A 24,961-nucleotide genomic window follows, 5' to 3' on the forward strand; every position below is an offset into this window, starting at 1 on the left:
AAAAAGACTACAAAAAATTTAGATAAGCATAATTTGAACACTGCGCACAGGGAAAAAACAAGCGTGGCTCGTGACAAAAATGTGTTTGACACCCCTGATCTAAGGAATGCTTCCTCAATGGCATGTAAACGTAAATTGAATGTTCCATCTGGTGCACTTTTTCAAATTAGCTGCCTGTTGATGTACAGATGCAGAGGAGAAGCCTGTTCATTCTCAAGGACAAAAAGATGTGGGTGGGTGGGGGGTGTCCTCCTGTTAGCATAATCTATGCTGCCTCGTTGAGTCAGAATATTGTGTAGACAAAGATGAGAGTAGTCAAAAAGGCAGTCAGATAATGGACAGTGTTTCTGCCTCAGCATAAAATGTTGGTCACTAATCTACACTACTGGACACTTCAGAGTATTCAAAGACACTCGCACTATTTGGACGATTGCCAATGTACCGTAATTACTGCACTGTTGGCCACTTTACATTGCTTAAAAACTGTCTGTACTTCTGTGTTCTATCCTAAAAGTTCATTTTGTTGTTGTAGTTTCTTGCTGTAAGGCTGTAATACAACACTGTCTAAAACAACCAGAGACCAATTCCTTGTGTGTGTTTTGTGTGTTTGGCCAATTAAGAGGATTCTGATTCTGAACAGGATAACAAACTGAAAATAAATAAATAGGAGGTTGCCCTGCTTTGACAACAGCCTGAGGCAACCTTTGACTCATTAGTAGCTGACATAACTGTCTGCTTCCTGATAAGTATTTGAAATCATTTTTTGATTGGGAGGAATGTCGGCGCCATTTGACTGTCGTTGCTGGACATCCACGGGGCGCTTGTGTCTTGCGCCTGAAGTAGGCAGCATTTTCACCGCCCCGCTTTGTTCAGCGAAAAGGTCAGTGCTGATGGACAGTCTGCGGCTGGATGGATGCATGGATTGAGGAGCCGACGATGAGAAGAAAGGAGCGTCAGCATAGAGCGCCGATGCGTATGTGGAACCAGGAGTCACGGCTTGGAATTGAAGCGGATTTACATGAGACAGGAGAAGAGAGCCAATCTCTTTTTCGTTAATGGATGCGACAGCTTCTTGTTGCTTTCAAGCTTAGCTTGTAGCAGGCGTGTGCACATTGCAGCATGACGTCTTTGATCCACTGGTGAAAAGGACACTTTGATTCGCTCCTCTTTCATCAATAACTGCTTCAGACAACAAAGTGTATGCAGGAAGGTGGTTAAGATTGCACGATTGTCTGTGTCTCATGTGTTGTCTTGTATTATTTTGTCATTTTTTTGTTAACTTTTCTTTTGATGGCGGCGCGGACACCCGCAGCGGCTCCTCTTGTTTTATGTTGAGAGGGAAGAAATTTCATCTGTGCTGTACAGCACATTTGACAATAAAGTTGTATTCAATTCAATTCAATTCAATTCAATATAGAGTTTCCAATTCTACAGAATGCATGCCGGATCTACCACAAAGCAGTGAAGAGAAGGAAGAGTACCATGGTGCGGGTCACCCAACTGGGAGGAAGCCTGACCTGGAGGAGCCTGTGTGAAGCAAACACATTACATCATGAAGCAATATGGAAGAAACAATAAGAAATCAGACAGTATCGTAGGACAAGCTCTTCACGGAGGTTTTGTATTCCTTCATTGGATCATGTTTTGATGCAGGTCAACAGGGCAAAGGAAGAGTGTAAAGTGACTTAACATGGGATAATAGTGCATGCGGACATTATCATGATTGGAATGGTTGTCCTTATGGCCACGTTCACATTGCAGGGCGTGAGAACCAACTCAGATGGGTGGGGGATTTTTTTGTGTTAAATCTGATCTTTTTATGTCCTCGTTCACATTGTGAAAACAAATGCAACTTAGTATGTGAACAGAATGTGTTTGTGACATTGCAAAAAAAAAAAAAAAAAAAAAAAATGAACTGAGCACTTCAGACAGCCATGTAACAACACAGGCCAAAAAAAAAAATCAGATTTGGGTCGCATTCGCCTGCAGTCATCTTACAACCCGTACCACACTGAGCAGCGAAGGTTTGTGAGTGCTTGCGCACAGTCCAAATATTATTATTTTATTTTTGTCAGGGTTCGTTCAAGGTCACCAGGCGTTGACCAACAGTTTAAATCGGCGCAAACAGTTTTTCTTGCCATCAGATGTTCCTTGAAACAAGACAGTGCTTGCAGCCATTAGAACTGTTGGTGACCGTTTGCGTCTTCGAACGAACCCTGACGAAAAACCAACATCCTCTACTCTTGCAAATACTTGCAAACCTTTGCCGCTCCGTGGGATACAGGCTGAGTGTCAGCCCTGTGATTGACAGGTGATCCGTCCAGGTTGTATCCCCCCTCTCAAGCAAAAAAAAAAAAGTAAGGTGGGAAAAGCTCCAGCTCAAGTATTTGACAATATTTGTTTTGAATCAAACAAGGAATGTGATTTTAACTTAGAAACTGATTTACTTTGTTGTTAATTAAACATATCGTAAACTTGCTAACTTAATAAATTAGCAGAGGCACAAATAAATGTGATCGACTCACCAACAAGAGTCTTACACTGTAAGGCGACTGACTGGCTTACACTTTGGAAAGACTGAAGACTTGAAATACTATGGTGTGGTCTTTTTAACTTCGAAAATGAAATGACAATGACCTGAATATAAATCTTTGATAATGTTCAATGTGGTATGATGCAACAAAGTCACAAGTGCATTTATTAATAACAATTGCTTGTCTTCATCCACCTTTATTGCGGTGCCGATGATTCAAATTTATGTTTACTTTTTAATTTCTGCATGTATTTCTAGAGATAGTGTCTCGACCAATTCATTGCTTAAGTAGTGCAGTCCACTTGTTTACATATCACAGTTTTATGCGACATGAAAAGATGAAGTGATAAAGCACACATTTGTTTACATTGTTGTTGTGATATGACTTAGGACATGCCGCACTTTTGGTTGAATTTTGTGAAGTTGTCATAATGAATCTTTCAAAGGTTGCCAGTCAAAATGTTAGCAAGTTAACAACTCTGAGTGAGGTAGATCAACTGTCTTTCATCTGAATTTGAGGTCCAGTTGCCATTCTTTTGGCATAAGCCTAACCTAAAAAAAAACGCATTTTTCAGACAATAAGACGCATTTAAAATCCCTTCGTTTTTTTAAAAATCGATAGAGTGCCTTATGTGTGGCTGGATGTCGGCTTTTCAGTTTGTCGTCTTTAATTCAAATTCCTTCCTCTTAAGGTTGCATTTTCATCTGCATTTAATCACTAGCAGGTGTCTTTATGTTTTTGTCATCGTGGAATGACAGCTAGTTCCTATTAGCCTAATGCTGTGGTCATACCGAACACAAGCTCAGCATTTTTGGTGGCACTTTTCCAATGTTACAATGTGCAACCGAGAGGGAAATGACACAGCCAGCTTTCAGTAGCCGCTGGGACTGACTGAAAAAGGCTGGATAATGTTGAGTGGATTGACTTGTTTGCAGCTGTTGAACCGGGTCCACCAAGATAGCATTTAGCATTAACTGTAGTAATCACACAACCAAGTAGAGCTGGGCGATATGACGATATATATCGTGAAGGTGATTGTAAAGGGTTTCTTGTCACTTTTCACCTGCATTGTCATCCACTGTAAAATGCAAGTAGCAAGAACGACAGTGCAACTTGAATTGACAGGCAAATGTTTTTCACTTCCAATTGTTTTGCAACACAGTTGCCCCCAGGTGGCAGACTGAACAACAACAACAACAAGAACGTGAATCATATTACGTTGTTATCATACATCCCAGACATACTGTGCAGTAGTAAATCTAATCGTTCATGAAAATTAAAAAAGGTGGGTGAATCCAAATAACGAAAGGTACCTTGAGAAAGATTGAACTAACAACAAACCCATAATTACTAATTACTACTTAAAAATAAATAAATAAATGAATCTATATGGTTATGCTGGACTGGGCACTACTTAAAATTACACAAGGCACAAAATAAACTGTTAAGCATAATGCTTTCCAAGTCTAAAATTGCATTTTGTGCTTCACCAAAACACAAAAAAACAGCATAATTGTGAATCTAGATTTTAAAATTTTGCGTATAATTGAATGGCGGAGACGGCATGTGCGTAGTCTACTCTGCAGGTCAAAATTATCTTACAGTGGAGCTCATCTTATTTATTTTATTTTTAAGAAATTTCTGTCAGCAGCATTACTATTATGCATTTTATTTTAGACTGATGTGTACATTTGTGGGGGAAAAAATATGTAGGCTACTTTGCTTTTGTTCACATTCACTGTATTTTCACGACTATAAGGCGCCATTAAGTCTTAAATTTTCTCCAAAATCGACTGGACGCCTTATAATGCGGAGCGTCTAGTGTATGCGCTGAGTTCCAAAGCCTGACTGAGAGCAAGTCTCGCCGACACGCTGTTTATAAAGAGAAAAGGCGAACGTGAGTGACGACAGGCATGCGGAAGTGCGCCAATGAGTGAAGGGTGGGCGTGTAAGAGGACGCTAAAGGCACGTCCCTAGCAGGTACCAGTCGCCAATGAGTGAAGGGTGGGCGTGTAAGAGGACGCTAAAGGCACGCCCCTAGCAGGTACCAGTCGTGTGAGTACATTGTAAAATGGCTAAATAAAGTTCAACCGAACTCAGTTTTGCTTCCGTTGCCTTTTTAAAAACGTGTTTTTAGCGTGTGTCCGTATGTTTTAGCTGCTACCGTATGCTTTAAGCTAACATACCTGGTATGTTTTAGCGTGCATGCATGCTACCGTATGCTTCAAGCTAACGTGTTTTTAGCGTGCGTGCATGCATGCCGTATGTTTAAGCTGGCGTATATTTTACCATGCCTGGCTGCGCCCAATAATACAGTGCGTTTTGTGTATGTGTCAAATACAGAAATAGCACCCGTTACTGAGACTGCGCCCAACAATACGGTGCGCCGAATGGTCGTGAAAATACGGTAATCATTTTAGATAGCAGCACGACTGGATGTATTTCTCATATCATATAGATAGATCTGTTTAATCTCGCTGTAAAAGTGGGTTGTAATGATAACGGCAATATCACAATATTAAAATTGCCACGAGATTGTCGTCATCATATCACGATATTAAAAGCACCACCTGTTAAATAGGCCGGGTTATTTTCCATTCGTGCAATTACAGCACCCTCGGGTGGTTAGTTCATTAGTGGAATTTCATTTGAATTAGGCATATTTTGGCCACCTACGTTTGAGTTCCTCCACAAATTGACTTCATTCACAATGTGTGTGTGCATTAGTCAAGTCAAGTCAATATTAAGGGTTACTAGCTGGCAACCAGTTCAGGGTGTCCTCGGCCCACTGCCCGAAGATGGCTGGGATAGGCTCCAGCACGCCCCGCGGCCCTTGTGAGGATGAGTGGATCAGAAAATGGATGGATGGATGGATTAGTGTTATCAGCCGAACAGAGCATTGTAAACTACACAGACCATATTTTGCGCTGCTGAGCCAATAGGAGCACCTCACAATAAAACAATTGGCCAACCGCATTTCTTTGTCACTGCTGTTATGGGCAGAAACATAATATTGTGCTTTTTCTTCCATTAAGTTAAAAAAACGGTTGACAATATTGTATTATTATTAATAATTATCATGTCACCAGGTTCATATTGTGATAATATTGTATCATGACTTTGGATATCGTTGCATTCCTACTTCAAAATAAATTGAGAAAATGGAAGCGGTCATAATATGTTGTGTATTTTTTTTATCAAATATTTGAATATATATCGTGGTATATCGTTATTGTGATATAAAATGGCTTTTTCTTCCCCACCCCCCATTGGCCAGCAATACAACTAATGGTCACCAGATTGACGAGCAATGTTTACATTTTTTCCATCGGTCGGAGGATCCCCTTTTCCGGGAGAAGCAACCTCCAAACACACGATACAATTAGAATAAAGTACCGTATTTTCCGCACAAATAGGCGCACCTAAAAGCCTTCCATTTTCTTAAAAGCTCACAGCATGCCTTAAAATCATTATGGTAATATGTCAAACCCAAAACGGCTCCTTGCTAGAGACATGCTTCCAACACAGAGTTCAGACTTAAGGCGATCGGTTTCGCAGTTGAACACGGAAATAAAGCAGCGGCAAGAGAGTTCAATGTTAACGAGTCAATGTTACTTGCTGTTGGTTAAGTGAACTGTGTCACTGCTTTGTTAAATAAGTTTTACTAACATCTGATCGTTGCTATATAAATCAGGGTGTAGTGTTCTGTTGGCATTTCCTTGAGTGTGGCTACATCTAGTGGATGCATTGTACATTGCGTCTTATAATGAGGTCCGTCCAATAAATGAAAAAAATTACAAAATAGGGCATTCATTAAAGGTGCGCCTCATACTCCAGTGCGCCTTTTAGTGTGGAAAATACGGTATTCCAGATACAACGCTTCACAAAGACAATGTGTCTTACGTATGGAACTAGACAGGTCCATTGATTTTGTGCCAAATAATATCCATTATCCAAATCGATTATCCTTATGAGGGTCATGGGCGCGCTGGAGCCTGTCCCACCTGTCTTCTGGCAGCAGGCGGGGTACAACCTTTGTATATCCAATTGCAATCGCAATATTAAGGAGGAAAAATAGCAATTCGGTTATTTTTCTAATTCGTTTCGTAAAACTGGCGATGGCTTGAAAAACGGTATAAGAAGATGTAATATTGTTTGGTCTTACCACAAACAATCAGTGATGGAGAATGAGTAGTCCAAATGATCCTGTTCAGAAGTTCACAATTAAGACATGGAAATCTATGGAAATAAGGGCAAACAAACTGAATTAGGACAAAACTCTTAACCAACGTATTTCTGTTCCTAATTAAGCAGATTTTTAGCGTTCCTTGTAAATATCAATGCATTTCTGTTCAGTGACACACATGGGGAAAAAGCACTAGGCAAACCCAGTCATCACATCTTAAATGCTGGATGGCATCAATTTCATTATTGAAGCCTCACCTTACCAGCAAGCAAAAAAAAAAATTCTGATGATGTTCATCACATGCAATATTTTCAAGTGAGCCTTACAAATAGTTAGGGAATGAGACTGAAATGTGATCTGGACAGGTCAGTGACAGCAGATCTGGCCATTGACAAAACGAAAGGAGGGGCAGGAGACACGAGGCCGTGTGGTGCGAGGAGGCCAACGCAAGTCAGTGCTGCTGGCGGAACCTGATAAAGCCTATCTGTCGGTCCCAACACACAAGACTTTGTTTACTGCATGGGCTCATGATCCGTGGCTGCAGCTCAGTGCGGCCCGGAGTTCAGAGTCACACAGCTAAGCCCCTTAGAGCCTTAACGGCGCTTCTGTCCCGTGACATGCCACAGTGCATCACAGGCTGCAACACAAGCCCACAAACAAGCCAAACATACGAACTGGTTGTTGGCGAACTTCAGGAAGAACTGTTGATCGAGGCGACTGAGTGGAGTTTACACTGCAACGTTGACGGCTCGACTTTGCGAGTCCAATGGCGGCATTACATCACGAAAAATAGATACAGTTCACCAAAGAATCATATTGCAAGTCGACAAAACAATTATATTTAGAAAACAAGCTCAGTGCACTGTGGCGTTACATTACCATTACACGGGAAAAGAAAACTATTTGCAGGCAAAACAGGGGGGCATCGCTGTGTTTGACTGTGTTAACAGGTTGTGTTAACAGTTCAGTCCAAACGAATACCTGTACATTGGGCAACAAATGCAACATTACCATTATTGCATATCTGCACACTCGTTGGCCGATGTTTACGTTCATTCAGTGTTCGAAGAGTGACCGTCGCCGAGAAGTCCGTAAAATTGCTCATGCTAATGAGCTAATGCTAACGCCCATCTGGCTACACGGATTTTAACAAGACAACCGCAAAGCGAACTTAAGGAACAACATTATGCCATATTGGCCAGCGTTTTTCTTGCTTACTTACACGCGGCTGCGGCCAGCCAGTGGGCTGCTCAGCCCCCAAGAGCCACCGCAGCTCTGTGCAACTGTTGTTGTTGTTGTGAGATGGAGGGCGGACCCCAAAGCCGAGGCCTCCGTCAAAACACACCACCGAATGACTACAAGCCGGTACACTCACCAGTCAAACGAGCGAGGAGACGCTTCAATGCCACAGAATCATCCGAAACCCGTGCAGTTGACGAGCAGAAAACGAAACCGCGGCGAATAAACGTAAGTCATGTCCGAGCCGAGGCTAGCTTGACTGTGCCCCTTTCCAGTACGGAGCCAACGTCGCCATTATCGCAAATTCTCCAAGCCCAACTTTACGTGTTTATGACGTCATCACGCCAAAGCAATGGCAATGGGCGGGGTTGGGGCGGCTCTCGCACCATGCGGTGCAATCATGTCAACACGAACACTATTCTGCCCAAGTTTCCAAAGACAGTTCTGATTGTTGGTGTCAGAGAGCTCTCGATTATGTTTTCTATTGCGCTGCAGTTTGCAGTGGTGTAGATGCACTGCACTGGGATGACAACTGCTTCTAATATTTGGTTGGCGCAAAAAGTTGCGGCATTCAATAATATTTTATATTTTAAATTTGGTAACTACTGTAATTGAAGTTCGTATAAGAATAGCCTGGGGCAGAAACAAACGAAGCATCGAAGCTTTGGGCCGAGCGGTCTCTAGGGGGCCACCAAGAGCTACAAAAGAGGAAGAACACCATAACATGAAAAAGTAGGGGAAACTGAAATTGTTTAGTTAGTATGTTTTTAAATAAACCCTTTGTACATTTTGCCATAGATTTAATTGAAATTTACATTTGTTTTTGAACTACTCTTGCATTGTTTCAGTTGCCCCTGTTCAGTTCATGATTTGCTTAACATTTTAATGCTTATTTTCATACTCTGTTTTTGAGTATATTATCCAAATATGTGATTTTACATAGTGTCGCACTTTATTGTTTTAGCTGTTGCAGTTTTTAATGCTCGGCATAAGTATCCCACTTAGTGCTTTATCACCTGCAATGATATGTAGTCTGCTGTTATGTTTTAATTTTTATTATTCTTATTATTATTCTTGCTTATTGCAACTACAAAAGTGGAAATTCAACAATGAATGACTAATAATTAGTGTTATTGGCAGAAATCCAGAGCCCCGAAATCAACTTTTGCTCAGAACCATATGGCGGCTTGGGCCAGCTCTGGATCTCAGTAAGCTGCAATAAAGTTGTTGTCGATTACTATCCAACACACAGTGTGAAAGATGCTGTGTGATGGTACGACAGTGACAGCAAAGAAATAAAAATGACCTAAAGCCACTTAAACAGGGCCAGTGAGTTTACAGACCATGTGTTATGAGATAATAAAGCTGTTCCGATTTCACTGAAGATGGGCATCCAGTTGTTTTATGAACAGAAATAAAAACACGACACAGCAATGTCTTAAAACAATTATGTATTGAATGATGGCTTACAACTTCATTTGCGAGAAGGTACGTCATCCACTCTTCAACATTGAATAGCATGGTGTGAGTTCTTCTTGACTCATGGTTGACTTGCAAGGGATATTGCAACAAACCTTCAACGTTGTCATTATCATCCCCATATGCACAGCTGGGTGAAATTGGTCCTGAAAAATGTAATAGTTGTGTATTCTTTTTATTGACTATTGTCAGTTAAACAAAACAAAACATTACGACTAAGTATTGTTTTCCAAAAAGCTTTGCTTTTGTAAATCCCATGGTTAAAAGCCAAAAGGCTCTGTAATCACACCTTATTACAATGCATTTCTCCTCTGAGGATAATGCTTGGGGTATGTATAAGATATGTCACAAAAAAAAAAAGATTTTAATATTTATATGACAGCAATGTTAACAGGGTAGCTAATGGCTTGTTGTCAGAGTGGATTCATGATGAAATTGTGAGCCAAATGTATCAGCTGCACCATGCATGGATTTCACTACAGTAAAAAGACTGATAAAATGTCGCTGTGCAAGACCATCACAAAAACACAGTCTACCCGTTGTTATGAGATCTAAATGAAAGATTTGCATGCAAAACAATGAGATTTTTATGAGAATAACAGCAACGTTAAATATATATTTTTTTCTGCCACTTGTCCATGTTTCACCACAAAAGTCCCTCAAAGAGTAATTGTACATGATTTTCTGCACAAAATGATGGTATGAAGGCCAGAAAAGCATGTTGGTGGCTCAACCCCCCTCGCCCCCAGCAAAGTCACTGTTTTCAAAAACTCAAGCCATTCGCTTCGCACTGGTCATTTCAATCTATGATCTTTGACAGGGGTGTACAGAATTTAATTGCAACAACTGCTTCCTGAGAAAGTTGCCATTCCCATATTCTTACAACTTCAACAGGTCAGATTCTATCCGTTATTCCCTATAAGACATACTGTATTTGTTTGTCATAATCATTGCCATAGAGGAGAAAAACTGTTTTGAGGACAGACTACCCTGAGAAAATGTCTTAAAACGTGGGTGAGCTTGTTCAACCAGCACTGGCATGGAGGGGTTTGGTTTATTAAATCTGTACTCTATTGAATTAGAATCAGCACACTTTGTAGAATTGAAGAGGTTATTTAGAGTAATTGTGTAATATATTTCTCTACATAATAGAATCCAAGTCTTCTGACCTATGAAGACATGTGCAAGTGTTTACTACCAACTTCAACAATACAGTCGAGGCAAAGACTTGTTGACACTAAGGATAATGTTGATATTTGACATTTTTCTTGAGTCCTCACAATTATTAAAATCTAAGTGCTGTAAGTAGTTCATACACGAGGTAATGAATATCTAATTATGGTTCAGAGTATAAAATAGAAGCAAAATACAGAAAAGAAGATTTTGCAAGCATGACAAAAAAATATGACACACAAAACACAACTGGTCAAATATAACGTACGGGGGTAAGTGTAACCGTGTGCATCCCAGAATAAAATGTACTCATCGTTTTTTTTTCACCCCAGATTAATGAGGTCATTCTGAAATGATCATGCTCTCTGTAGTGTCATAACATGCGTTAATCACAATGTCGATGCTTTCGAGGTTGAGGTGTTTCATCAAGTATACATTATTATTCTAGCTACAGTACAATATCCATTTTGAGAAAGTGCACTCAGTCAGGTGTTGGCTGTGAGGAGGATCAACTCAAAGAAAATAAGATCCTTTCATTGAAAACCAAACAAAACTCGATACTCGTTTGCATGTCAAATGCACAAAGGTCAAATGAGTTGTTTTGCTCCATTTATTCCAACAAGCGTGGATCATGTTCATGTGCGACATGTGTCAGAAAAAGTTCCTAGACTGGTGTCAAAAATGATATTTCATATCCAAACTACAAGTTTCCCCTTCAAAGTACCGGTAAAACCCCCCGCCGTCGAACACACTTGACCAGACTTCACTGTCACATTTTCTTGCACTTGTAAATCTTCTTTAATCTTAATGGCGTCCACATTTCCAAAATGGCTCCTTTGGATAGCTTCTTTTGAGTTTGGAAAAGAGAGGGGCGTAATCCCAGGATGGCCGAGTACAGACATTGCAGCGATGGTTTCTCTTAGCTGGGAACTGCCAGATGTGAGGACATTGTGAGCAGCCACAAATCTCGCCTCTTCTTGTACGTTGAATGAGGCAAACGCCATAGGATGTCGTTGTCGACGTGCTGGTTAATCTGACCCACAATGAAGAATTTTTTTTTTTTTTGGGAGGGGGTATAAAATATATCTTTTGTGACACCGGTCCTGGAAGTTTTTTAAACAACCAAGTATAAGAATTAAACACATGGTCCCCGCATGATGTGCATTTAGATAATCTGAGGTCAACTTTGTCTCATGTGTCTTGGTCTGTAAATCTGTGAAACAAAGAGGGAACTGTGAAAGAAGAAACGGTATAAACTGTGCTTGGGTTTAGTTTATGACTCTCATATCAAACTGGCTACCCAAAGCACAAGGGTCTTCAACAATAAATCTGCACAAAAATGGGGGAAAATGTTGTCTCATTATATTTGTCTCTTCCTTTGTTGTTTTTTTTTTTGTGAGATTTTCAGCATTTTTTCTCTCGTTTCACTCAAGTATAAGCACAGGAGACTAACTACAAAGGATAATGGGGTCAAGTGAGTACCATGCTACATCAGGTTTCGAGAAGGCTATTGCAGACGATTCTACAACATGTACAACCACATTTTATACGTGTGTTACAAAGAGTTGAAAACATATCACCAAGGAATTAATTACAAGATGTTGAATATTTAGAGTCTTAAGGGACTATTTCTTAGTCGGTAAAAGGATCACATGTGAGTTGACTTATCAGTCCAGTCTTAAAGACAAAATCTGAAAAATTGCTATTCAAAAAGTAGCAAATTTGGTCAATGTCTCTTTTCAAATAGTTATAGTGCTTTTTCATGGCTTTAAGACAGGGGTCTTTTTAATCTCACCCAGTGGCAATCTACAGGATTTCAGTGTACATCTTTATGACACCATAGCTGCAAAAGTATCCATGTCAAGTCCAAGTAGGTAAAAGGACAGCTTGCTGTCATACATAGCTCAAAGTGGTACACATTAAAAAAAAAAAAAAAAAAAAAAAAAAAAAAAAGGAGAAAAAACACACATTTATAAACGTTCGTCCCCAACCTTTAAGTTCTTGAGAGGAACTGAGCAAATGTTTGCTCTGTGTTGCCATTTTCAACAAGTTTTCACTTTGGAAGAAGAGGCCTATCAGGAGCTGGGCTCCATTCCAAGTCTTCAGGAAGCTCTTATTTGCTATACTGCAGCACACTGAAAAGCTCAACAGCACAACAAACAAGTTAGCGGAGACTTAAAACTCCCATTCCAGTGTTTCTTCTCGATTGGCTGCTCTCTCCAACCTGTGGATGATATTATTGAGATTTGCCATTTTCTCATTGCGTCTCTGAGTGTTTCTGTTGAGCTTGGGGCTTTGGAAAGAAGGGGGCGCGTTCGGGTCCAGGCTGTGATTGGTGCTTGTTGAGGGCGGGTTCGGCGGTGACGGGGATATTGGAGCCGAGGAAGAGGGCACGGGAGAGACTGACATCATGATACCTGGGGAGGATGCAGCAGAGGGGGAGTTGAGGGAGACCTCCAAGCTGCTGCGGCAGGCTTCTGACGAGGCCTTGAAGCTGACCGGGTCAATAGGCGACTTTCCAGAGTCTTCCCCCTCATGCCTGGACTGATTCACTCTCTGGGGGGCATCTATAGAGGTGGTGCTAGTGTACACGGGAGCCTGACTGCTCATCCCCTCTTCCTGCCCCACGGTCTGGCCAGCCATAAGGGACTCATCGTGTTCACTTTTATATTGTGGGAATTGCGCTGCAGTGGAAAAACACGAAGCTCTCGTTTCTCTCATCGAGCCCTCTTCCGCCACCTTCCCCATGTTCTCTCCCTCCACTGCCTCCTGTTTGACGTAAGGTAGCGCAGCGTTGCTGAGAGGAAGGCTGTTGTGGTTTTGTCCTGAGGGCTGCTGCAGCCTCCTCTCCTCTCCGTCAGAGTGGGGGCTCTTTGTTAGCAAAGGCGAGTAGTTCTGGTGCTCAGTATCAGTATCGTTGTCTGGCAGACCCTCCATCAGCACCTCACGTCTCATCCTGGACCTGAACAACACATTACTGTTAGACTTGAAAAATATTATGCTTATTGTCATTTTAAGTGCACATTTTCTTCTGGATCCAAAAAGAAAATCCAACAGACACAGTCCAAAAGCATCCAAAACCATATTTTTTGTTCTACTTTCCTATGTACAGTTGTGTATAGTTATGGCAAGTACCGTATTGGCCCGAATATAAGACGGCCCTGATTATAAGACGACCCCCTCTTTTTCAAGACTCAAGTTTGAAAAAAGACTTTTTGAACAGCAAATTAATTTTTATACAGAAAATAATTACAGTACATCTGAAACAAATGATTATAACAATATATTTGAGAGAAAAAGCATGTTATTTTGCCTCATTCAAATCTTAAGATCTGAACATTTAAATATGTAAACTAAAGTGCAATCACATTCGTAAATGAATGGCTTCTGGTTTTTGAAATGTAAATTACATCATAACTTCTCCTCAGCTGCCGGTTAACCTGGCCGATCTTCGACCCACTTTTCTCCAGATTGTCACTACGTTTCTCCATTTTCTGTTATCTCTTCCATTATTTTCTTCTCTTTTCTTTCTTACGGCTATTTTTTTTATTTTTTCTTCTTCGTGCTACCGCTATTTTTATTTTTATTCTTCGTGACAGGGGTCTTTGGCCTGGGGAGTCAAGTTCAGCATTCGCTTCAATGGTATCTGGCGCCGTCTAGCGTCGTGAATGGGTATAACGTCTAGACCCCGAATATAAGAGACCCCCACTTTTGCAGTCTTATTTCAATGCAAAAAAACACCATCTTATGTTCGGGCCAATACGGTACATGAAAACAGGAAAGGTCATCAGTAAGCGTTGAATCAAGACTGGCCTGTAGTTGTGAAACCAGTTGATAACAGTGTTGGTTTTGAGGTGGAGCTGGGCAGCTAGCATCTCAATGGTATTCTGAGAGGGGTACGGTTCCAAGAGGTAGACCTTCCTCAGGGCTTCTTTCTCCTCTGCTCCCAGCACTACTCGAGGCTTCTTCACCTGACCGTAGGAACACAGGTCCAATGAAGCTAACGCTGGACTCACACACTCAGAGCGAGTACTGGGCGAGTCACTGTCTGAGCCCGTGCTCAGTAGCCCATAACGCCTCTTCAAGTAAGCTGCAATGTAAACATGTAAAATCAGAGAGAGAAAATGAGCCATATTACTCGGTATGCTGGAAAATAATGCAAAATATCAAGTAGTTGACCTTTCTTTTCCATCTTCTTCATAGCCCTCAACTTTTCCACATTGTGAGGATCATTGAGCCACAACTGCATGCGCACAAATGGCTCCCTGCCTTTGAGGCTAAGTTTGTGCCAGGGTTTTGGCCGGGACAGCAGATCTGACACGGAGCCTTGAGTCAGACCCAAAATTGTCTCCCCAAAGAGACGCTGGCCTGTAGAGAAAATGCATATTAGATGACTGCAGTCCTTACTACTTTGTATGCGATGGCTACGAACATTGAAATAACAGACTCACCTAGGTTATTGTCTGTTAACACCTCTTTTACTTTTTTTGTGATGGCGTAGGTGTCCAGCTCAGACGACATGGCTACCAGCTCCTGGATGCCAAGTGGGTTAGCAGGGTGATGTAGAGCGATGAGGTTGGTGGTTGACTTCCCTCCCTCGGGCTGTGGAGGCAGCCCCAGGACCAGACTCTCAGGCTGCTGGTTCTCCTTACTGCTCTCCAGGGAGAGGCTCACTGGTTCAACCAATGGACTCGGTTGACCCTCTGTTGGACTCAGCGGTGGGGACGGCGAAGACTTCGTGGTGACTGGGCTTTTATCTGAGGGTGACAGCAGATTTAAAAATAACCCTTATTTAGAGATGCCAAATGTTCCAGTTTGTTCCTATTTTGGTTTCAACCAGTTGCCATGTGTTCGGATAACTCGAAAATGTTCCACAGAGGTGCGAGTAAGAAGGTATCACAAGCTACACGTTCTTCTCTCCAAAATTTACTCATCACATGGTGGCGAATAAGACTTATTTCTGACAAGAACCGTTTTCATGAAGAGAGGAACGAGTACCAGTAGTAATTATTATCAGGAGAGGATCACAAAACCATGCTAAGCCGCTGAGCTATCATTAAATATTATAACATCGTCTTAAAAATAAAGGAATAAGAGCTTGGCGCTATTGTACACTTTTCACTGAAGTACTGCTAGAAACACACACACACACACACACACACACACACACACACACACACACACACACACACACACACACACGGATGAGGTCCGCAAAACGGAAACTAATCAATATGTTATTGCATGTCCACCAAGAGGAGATGCCTCTAATCATTAGATTACTACTACTACTACTACTACTACTACTTTTTGCATTAGAACTTTTTGCATTAGAGTCTAATGCAAAAAGTATATTCATAAATAGTATATCAAAGAGTTATAATAACAGCAATTTTAATCATCCATTCCCAGGGCTGTATTTTTGATGTCTTTTAAGGATCTCGGCATTCAATCCCATTTATGCATTTTTATGGTTTATGTTTTTCTCATGTTTGAATTAAAGGAGAGCCTGCAAATGGCCGGCTTTGAATGAGTTAATTGTTTGAATTTGACTTTTGAAATCCACACAAAAAAAAAATCCTCAAAATTATATATCTTATTTTATTCATTAAAAAAAAAAAATCTATCTTTGCTAAAGACCATACACTCCAAAAAACATTTTTTGTCCCAGTAAACATAAAGCATTATTTCGAAGTAAATTCTCTGCATATGCCCCGCGATTGGCTGGTGACCCATTCAGTATAGTGTCTCATGCCCAAAGTCATCTTGAATAGGCTCCAACACAACTGCGACCCGAGCGAGGATAAGCGGTACAAAGAATTGATCAATGGATGTACTTGAAAGTGACAAAACCAAATGTTTATTTGAGCAAATTAATTGAATAAAATGCACTTTAAAGGGAATATTGCACCTTGAATCTTGCAAGAAAATATGACAAAAATATAAAGAAAAAGTGTTGTTCAGAGACTTTCTGACGGCATGTGTTTGTTTTGGTAAAACACAAATATTCCGAACAAAATGAAAATGTTCCTCACAAATGTTCCTGAGAGGTGATGATAGGGGCATTTTTCAGTTCAGACTCACCATGACCCTGGTGCGGAGCTTGGTTGAGGGTTTGGCCTAGTTGGTCAAGTAACCAGAGCTGCATGCGGATGAAGGGTTCCCTGCCTTTCTGAGTCAGCTTGCTCCAGGGTTTGGGCCGTGACAGCATGTCGCTCACGCTCCCCTGAGAAAGCCCAAGCACCTGCGCAACATACAATCATTTGATACATGACTCCACACTGCATGAAACACAAAATGGTGCAAATAGTGCAACACGGATTATATTGAATGGTTGTTTTGAAATGATGCCATTCCAAAAAGAGCCACTAGAGGGAAGCACAGGACCATGAATCTGGAAGAAGTCCATTCTAATTAGGCCATGAAACTTGGTAGCATCCCAGTAGGCAGGTAGGAAGCATTTTTTTAAAAAACATTATCAAAGATTCAAAATGAGAGCAACATTAAAGGTCTTCAGAAAATTCAAGAAGGGTTGAAACAAGATTTTCTGAAGACAGTATTGTCCGTCCTAATTTATTTTGCCACATTTTCAATCTACAACTGAAAAACATTTCATTAGTGTTGAGGATGGGCGTCTTTATTTCAAGGAAAGTATTTGAAAAAAGTAAAAGCATGCAGAAAAATCAAATTCTCATCTTAAATTTTGTAAATTCTTGTGGAGAGCCACTGACCCTCGACGTGCAAATCTTGCACGAGCGTATTAGGCGAGAATTGGATTCATTCAGGAAAGGAAATCCAAACACTGTTTGAAATGCAATTGCTTAGGCGCAGACTTAACCTATCCACTTTTGGTGTAGAAGCAGGGCTATATTTCAGTTATTCATGATGGTGAGTGATGATTCTGACACATTATTTACGAATCATCACTGGGGAAAAGACATTTTCCATTGACAAGGGTTCAAGAAAATTGTATTTTCAATTTGAAGAATTGATGTGAATGGCCGGGCAGCACGTGGTCGACTGGTTAAGCACGTCGGCCTCCCAGTGCAGAGGTGCGGGGTTCGATCTCGGCTCCGGCCTTCCTGTGTGGAGTTTGCATGTTCTCCTTGCGTGGGTTTTCCCCAGGTACTCCGGTTTCCTCCCACATTCCGAAGACATGCGTGGCAGTTTCATGAAGCACTCGAAATTGTCCTGAGATGTGATTGTGATGGCGGACGGTTGTTTGTCTACCCCGCCTACTGCCCGAAGACAGCTGGGAGAGGCTCCAGCATGCCCGCGTGCCTCGTGAGGATGAGCGGATTATAAAATGGATGGATGGATGGATGTGAAGGTCCACAAAGTGATTTTTTTTTCCTGAGAACATCTTGCAAGGCACTACTTTGCATCTTGTATGACAGCACAAAATTATGTCATACTATCCAGCAAATGATTTAAAAGCTCAGAACAATTGCAAGTGCTTAATGGTTAAAAGAAAGCTTCTTATCTTAACCCATATAACAAAATCCACAAAAATATTTTTGCCATATTATTTTGTTTTAGATATTTGTTGTATCACATTTATAAGCATAATGTAGATTACATCAAAAACTGAACATTTGGGAAAATCATATTTTAAACGAGCAGTATCAAATTTGATACAGATGATTTAATGTACTATAAAGAATGAGTTATGAGTCAAATATGATGAATTTAATGAACATCTCAGTTCCCAAAAATCTGATTTTTCTGGCTATTCCTTGATGGGTCAGGCATTAAAGGGTTAAACTCCTCTGAGTGAGCCAGTGAACAATCAAGCAGATTAAAATGTGTTGGAACAGGATGGAGTCCAGCGTTTTGGGGTTTCTTGAAAATGGGAGGGATTCACGTCAACTGACCTTTTCACCAAAGATCCTCTGACAGATGCCATTCTTTGCCAGCTTCTCCTTCACTTGCCTGGTCAACTCAATGGTATCCACCTCTCGGTACATGTACAACTCATACTGCTCTGGAGTCAGTGGTGGCACTGTGGGCTTCAAAGCTCGGGGAATGTACGCCGGATAGTAAGAAAGGCGGCCGGGACTAGGCCCCGGGGACTCGCCACTGACTGAGGTGTCTGACTCCACCTTCACATCCATGGGTCGGCCCAGCCCGAGCTCTTCTTCAGCAGCAGAGGCCTCTTCGCTGAGACACTCACCGTTCTCCAGGCGGGGCCAGGGCCGCGTCAATACAGAGGGACCGGAAGAGGAGGAAGACACGGAGGGGGAAATGGAATTAAAGGGCTGGCAGCTTCCGACACCGAGCCCCATCGTCCCCCGCTCCTGAGACCAGTGCTGGTCAAAGTAAGTGCCGACCTCTCCGATCTCAGATTTTACTTTGCGGATAATATTCTGAACGAAAGCAGCCGGAGACAGAACGCTGAGGGGTGTCTGGGGGCTGCTGATGGAATTGGCCATGCAAACAGTAACACAGCCTCCCTCCTCTTGTTTAATGGAGATGGGCAAAGGTAGACCCCTGGATTGCTCATGGGGCCCCAGATGCTCCACTTGGGCTCCTGTGCCAACTGTCGAGGCTCTTCCACAGCCTTCCATATCTATCAAGACCTGTTGCTGGGACTCCATCTCCCTCCTGGCCTGTTGTAGGATGTTCTTAATGGTTTCATCAGAGCTGCTGCCTGCCCCATTACTGCTTCTGCCCAAGGAGGTGTTCACAGGTGTCTTGCAGTCCCCTAAAGAAGAGAGACAATCATTTAGACATTCATATATACCTTAATCACTGCACCGCCATTAAAATGGATGAAATAATAAATATAAAACATGACTTGTGTTTATTAGCTCCAGACTCACCTCCCCGCTGGGACTGGATCTCCTTCTTGGCCTGCTCCAGGATACTCCTGATGGCGTCGTCTGACCCAGTTTCTGGAGTTCGGATGCGTGGAGTGATGCTCCCTGCCACAGAGGGTAGAAAGACAGGCAGCAGAACGGAGGGTGTGAGTGGGATGGTTGATCAGAGCACAGTTTCAAGGCTTTACTTTTGACTGCTAGATCAATGACTGCCTTTGAGTGTCTGGTGTCTGAGGTTGCTGTATACGGAAGCTCAACTTTCAAACGCTATGAATCTAGGGAGAAAACAAAGTTGAAAAGCAAGACTACAAACATGGCACAGGAAGGCGAGACAAAGTCAAGGATGAGGTCCAGGTTCCTTTTTAACGTACACGCGGCTAAAAAATAAGCCACCCATTGATGACAGGAGTACATATTGGATCGAAAGACAGTAGCTAGTGACACAAGTGGTTACGGAATACAATGGCGGAAATCCATTGTGCAGGGGAACAGTTGAAATGGATGCCTCAATAAGTGGCGCTCATTGAGGCTCTCCCAGGTAAGCAGTAATGAAAGGTAATGACAATTAAAAAGAAAAAAGTGACAATAAACTGCAATCATTTCATAGGGTTTACCATACAGCCAACCCTCACATTTTTGCGGTTCAGCACCCACAGACTCAGCTGTTTGCAGATTTTTTTTGTCAATGATTGAATTCATTTATTTACTTTTTTTTTTTTTTTTAAGGGGGCTAACCCTCGTTTTGCATTGAAAGAGCTTATAGTGCTTATATATCGCCACTTAGCCAATAATTTTGGGGGCTTAAACGAACAAACAAAAACAATGCAATCATAATAAGCCTCATCCATCGATCCATTTTCTGATCCGCTTATCCTGACAAGGGTCATGAGGTGTGCTGGATGTGGGATGCTGGAGCCTATCCCAGCTGTCTTCGGGCAGTAGGCGGGGGACACCCTGAACTGGTTGTCAGCCAATCGCAAGGCACACATAGACAAAAAAACATCCGCGCTCACACTCACACCAAGTGACAATTTAGAGTGTTCGATTAACATGCCACGCATGTTTTAGGAATGTGGGCGGAAACCGGAGTACCCGGAGAAAACCCATGCAGGCACGGGGAGAACATGCAAACACCACAGAGGAAGGCCGCAGCCGGAATAGAACCCTGCACCTCTGCATTGTGAGGCCGACGCCCTAACCAGTCGACCACCGCTATATAAGCTTCAACAGTCATTTATTTGCAGATTTTTGTCCGTCACAGGCCGCCCTGGTCCCGATCCCTTTGAATAGTGGCGATGTACTGTAGCTCAACTAGTGTACTTCAAGAAATTTTACTTGTCTTGCTAGGTCTTTCCCCTTAATCTCTGTACCCTTTTGCGGTTATTGTTTTAGTTGTAGGTATGACTGTAAATGCTGCTTGCTTCTGCGTGTCTTCTCTGCAACTGACTTGACATCAGTTCAGCATGCACCTCACTTTTCACTTGAAGTCAGGGGTAGCCAAGGCGGTGCACACAGACACCCGGTCGCCTGTAGGGAACCATTGAGTTGCCTATTGGAGACTTTCATACAATGCATTTTTAAGTGTCACACCTCAAAGAGCTGACCAGTGAGGAGTATAATGACATTGGGCAGTGAGTCCGAACCGACATTACAGTAAATTGAGCCAAGGCACCCAGTTTATGAGCAGAAAAATCTCATGGCACACCACTTAACAAAAGCTTCACAAAAGGTATGAATACCTTAATAATAATGATCTTGTATCAATTTACACACAACCATTATCACTCTGAAATCTCGTCCTGTTTAATTGAACAAAAATCTCATAGGAAGCCATGACTTATTCTGTTGTATGAATGGCAAGAGTTGGATACACGTGTTTACTGTACCTTCTTCTATCTGCTGAAAGAGCATTTAACTATACTGCATATCACAGTACGTCATTGGCATATAAAAAAATGAACAAAGATATATTGTAATGAATTTTCGGGCAAATTAAGTGAAATTGGATGCTTTCCCACAGCACCCAGATGACACAAGTGGGCCAAGCGCAACCTGGTTGGGAATGACAATAATTGGTATAGTGATCCTATAATCTAAAGTAGGACACGTCTTTTGTTACAAATATTACACAAGATTCAGCGCAAGATGTAAGCCAATGTTGCCCTTGTCACATGTACAAAAGGTTAAATTGTACAGAAGAAATTGACAATCAAAAGTGAGTACCCAACTATTTTCCTGTGACCGCACTCTGATAATGATTGTGAGGCGTGTCATTAAATACTCGAGAGCAATATGCACTCTTATACAAACCTAATTCCAGTGAAGTTGGGGCGTTGTGTTAAACAGAAATAAAAACAGAATACAATGATTTGCAAATCATGTCCCAGCTATATTTAATTGAATACATTCCAAAGACAAGATATATACCGGTATATATAATGTTCAAACTGATAAACTTTATTGCTTTTAGCATATGGCCATTAACTTACAATTTTATGGCTGCAACATGCTTATCAAACACCCGTTTGGAACATCCCACAGGTAAATAGGCTAAATGGGAACAGGTGGGTGCCAAAAAAAATATACGATTGAGGATTACTTTTGCTGGTTTGCCGTGACAATAGTTGCGATCAATGACGGCATTGTCGTTGGCTACCAGCAGGTGAGACGATCTGGATTTGAGCCAAAATGGTCTTTGTGAGATCGGTTCACAATTATTTTTTTATTTTTTATTTTTCCCGTAGAAAAGTTGTAATATGCCGTACATGATTTGAAATGATAAAAAAACGAATAAATTGGGTATAAAAGGAGCTTCCCTGAATTGCTCAGTCATTAACAAGCAAAGATGGGGCGAGGTTCACCTCTTTGTAAACAACTGCATGAGAAAATAACAGTTTTAAGACAATGTTACTCAACCGACAGTTGCAAGGAATTTAGGGATTCCATCATCCAAGGTCCATAATATCTTCAAAAGGTTCAGAGAATCTGGGGAAATCACTGCATGTAAGCGGCAAGGCCAAAAACCAACATTGAATGCCCGTGACCTTCAACCCCTCAGGCTTCACGGCATCAAAAACCAACATCGATGTGTAAAGGATATCACCACATGGGTTCTGAACACTTCAGAAAACCAATGTCAGTAAATACTGCTCATCTAAGATGGACTGACGCAGAGTGGAAAAGTGTTCTATGGTCTGATGAGACCACATTTCAAATTGTTTTTGGAAATTGTGGACGCCTTGTCGTCCGAGCCAAAGAAGAAAAAAAAAACATCCCGACTCGTACGGCCGCAAAGTTCAAAATGCAGCATCTGTGATGGTATGGGGCCTTGTTAGTGCCAATGGCATGGGTAACTTACACATCTGTGAAAGCACCATTAATGCTGAATGGTACATACAGGTTTTGGAGAAACATAGGCTGCCATCCAAGCAACTTCTTTTTAACGACACTCCTGCTTATTTCAGCAGGACAATGTCAAACCAATACTCGGCATGTTACAACAGCGTGGCTTTGTTGTAAAAGAGTCGAGGTACTGGAGTGGACTGCCTGCAGTCCAGACCTGTCACCCATTGAAAATGTGTGACGCATTATGAAGCGTAAAATATGACAACGGAGACCCCGGACTGTTGAACAGCTGAAGCTGTACATCAAGCAAGAATGGGAAAGAATTCCACCTACAAATCTTCAACAATTAGTGTCCTCAGTTCCCAAACGTTTATTGGATGTTCTTAAAAGAAAAGGTGATGTAACACAGTGGTAAACATGACCTTGTCCCAGCCTATTTGGAAGGTGGTGCAGTCATAAAATTCCAAGTTGCTGATTATTATACGCGAAAAAAACAATAAGGTTTATCAGTTCAAACATTAAATATCTTGTGTTTGTAGCGCATTCAATTAAATATAGGTTGAGCACAAATTGCAAATCATTGAATTCTGTTTTTATTGATGTTGAACACAATGTCCCAACTTTTTTGTTTTTTTTTTTGTACATTGCTGTTAAATGTATTGTATTAATTCATTAAAAGGTAAAATTATACATAATTTACCTATTGTTGAGACTGACCATATAGTTTTCATGATGCAAATTTTAATCATTCAGGATGGTTATGTTAATCCCGGAGCGTATGCCCTAACTGTCACAAGGGTTGGTCACACCTGCTTTGGTCTACGGCAGACTCCCGGTCTTTGCCGTGGATAGCATTCGGACCGACCCGCGAATAGCGAAAATCCGTGTGTAACTGACACCTATTGAAATGCTTTGGGAAAGAAAACATCCACATATTCTTAAAAAAAAAACAAAAAAACCCCAATAAATACAGATAATCTATGGTTTTTGCCCCTGAATGATGTGTTTCTGCTCATTGTGTCCTGTCTTCCACTCACCTCTTTGACGGACTTGGATGGTCCGAAGTGCCAGGATGTTCTGCTCATCAGAGAGAAACTGCTTCATTTTAATAAAGGGCTCTTTGCCTTTCACGGTCAACTTCCTCCAGGGTTTGGGCCTGGCAAGGATCTCACTGACTGAGCCTTGGGAGAGGCCAAGTACATAGTGGCCAAAGACACGCTGGCCAATGTTGTGCTTCAGCAGCTGCTCTTTCACCTGGAATGCGATCTCTGCTGTGTCGACTTGGTCATCGTCCCCTGCAGTCGAGCCACCACTTTCAGAGTGGTCACTGGGCAAGCCTGTGTCACTGCTACCGGACCCTTGAGCGGTTGACATGAGGGCGACCTTGGCTGCGTAGAGTGCAGTGGGAAAAGCCATATGGCCCTCCTTTTTAAAATGTGGGGAGAGGAGATGCTTGTGCAGGAGGTGATCCGCTGATAGTCGGTCACCAGAACACGGTGACACAGAGAAGGGACGAGGGAGATCATGGCTGTTGGACGAGCCATCCAGTGTGGGAGGACCAGGGCTCGGAGAAGCCTGACTACCATCTACTTGAGAGGATGATGAGTTGGAGCCGGGTGGCCTGCCTGTCTCGCGACCTCCATCCTCTGACCGATCATCATCTACAGATAGACATTGACGTGTTCGGCTTTTTATTGTATACACGTTATTCTGTAGTATGTACACATCTCATCACAATCTAACAAAAAACAGCTACAAATATAGGTTACAACGTTTTTGAAAAAACATAGACTCGACCCGCAAGGAATGATATAATTATGTATATTTATATGATAGTAATAACTCACAAGGCCATTTCGTACTAACAAGTTTTTAGCTCAGAAGAAGCCATTTTACATTTTACAGCGAGAGAGAACTTCCACATTGTTAACCATAGACATCAGTCAAACCTAATAATACATACCTGTCAACCTCGGCTAATAGCTGCCCTTACAAATGATTACGATTCCCCTTACAAAGCAACAAAAACCCTTACAACGGCTTAAGGCGCATGCGCACATCATGCTTTATCAATACTACCATACGCAGCGATGAAAAAAAATATACGATTGAGGATTACTTTTGCTGGTTTGCCGTGACAATAGTTGCGATCAATGACGGCATTGTCGTTGGCTACCAGCAGGTGA

General features: G+C 41.8%; 2 protein-coding genes and 1 long non-coding RNA gene across 6 annotated transcripts in view; 1 reads left to right on the top strand and 2 right to left on the bottom strand.

Moving 5' to 3' along the window:
- The window catches only part of mtmr3 (myotubularin related protein 3), a 34,529-nt gene extending 26,238 nt beyond the window's left edge, over nucleotides 1–8,291 (bottom strand). For both annotated transcript variants that reach the window (XM_019885167.1, XM_019885166.1), the window contains exons 1-3: nucleotides 8,096–8,291; nucleotides 6,700–6,773; nucleotides 1,482–1,527 (exon numbers count right to left, since the gene is read on the bottom strand). In XM_019885167.1, the coding sequence (XP_019740726.1) occupies nucleotides 1,482–1,484 (3 nt within the window). In that variant the 5' untranslated portion in view covers nucleotides 1,485–1,527; nucleotides 6,700–6,773; nucleotides 8,096–8,291. The remainder of the gene's footprint in view (nucleotides 1–1,481; nucleotides 1,528–6,699; nucleotides 6,774–8,095) is intronic.
- LOC109524986 (uncharacterized) lies at nucleotides 1,409–15,713 on the top strand. The gene is made up of 3 exons (XR_002170060.1): nucleotides 1,409–1,784; nucleotides 15,113–15,186; nucleotides 15,274–15,713. It is a non-coding gene; the product is annotated as an uncharacterized LOC109524986 (long non-coding RNA).
- The window catches only part of cux2b (cut-like homeobox 2b), a 111,910-nt gene continuing 99,500 nt past the window's right edge, over nucleotides 12,552–24,961 (bottom strand). For all 3 annotated transcript variants that reach the window (XM_019885163.1, XM_019885164.1, XM_019885165.1), the window contains 8 exons: nucleotides 23,813–24,436; nucleotides 19,434–19,535; nucleotides 18,486–19,315; nucleotides 16,696–16,855; nucleotides 15,063–15,368; nucleotides 14,791–14,979; nucleotides 14,425–14,701; nucleotides 12,552–13,573 (listed from right to left, as the gene is read on the bottom strand). In XM_019885163.1, the coding sequence (XP_019740722.1) occupies nucleotides 12,787–13,573; nucleotides 14,425–14,701; nucleotides 14,791–14,979; nucleotides 15,063–15,368; nucleotides 16,696–16,855; nucleotides 18,486–19,315; nucleotides 19,434–19,535; nucleotides 23,813–24,436 (3,275 nt within the window). In that variant the 3' untranslated portion in view covers nucleotides 12,552–12,786. The remainder of the gene's footprint in view (nucleotides 13,574–14,424; nucleotides 14,702–14,790; nucleotides 14,980–15,062; nucleotides 15,369–16,695; nucleotides 16,856–18,485; nucleotides 19,316–19,433; nucleotides 19,536–23,812; nucleotides 24,437–24,961) is intronic.

This window comes from Hippocampus comes, unplaced genomic scaffold (genome assembly GCF_001891065.2).
Source record: "Hippocampus comes isolate QL1 unplaced genomic scaffold, H_comes_QL1_v1.1 scaffold45, whole genome shotgun sequence".
Lineage (NCBI taxonomy): Eukaryota > Metazoa > Chordata > Actinopteri > Syngnathiformes > Syngnathidae > Hippocampus > Hippocampus comes.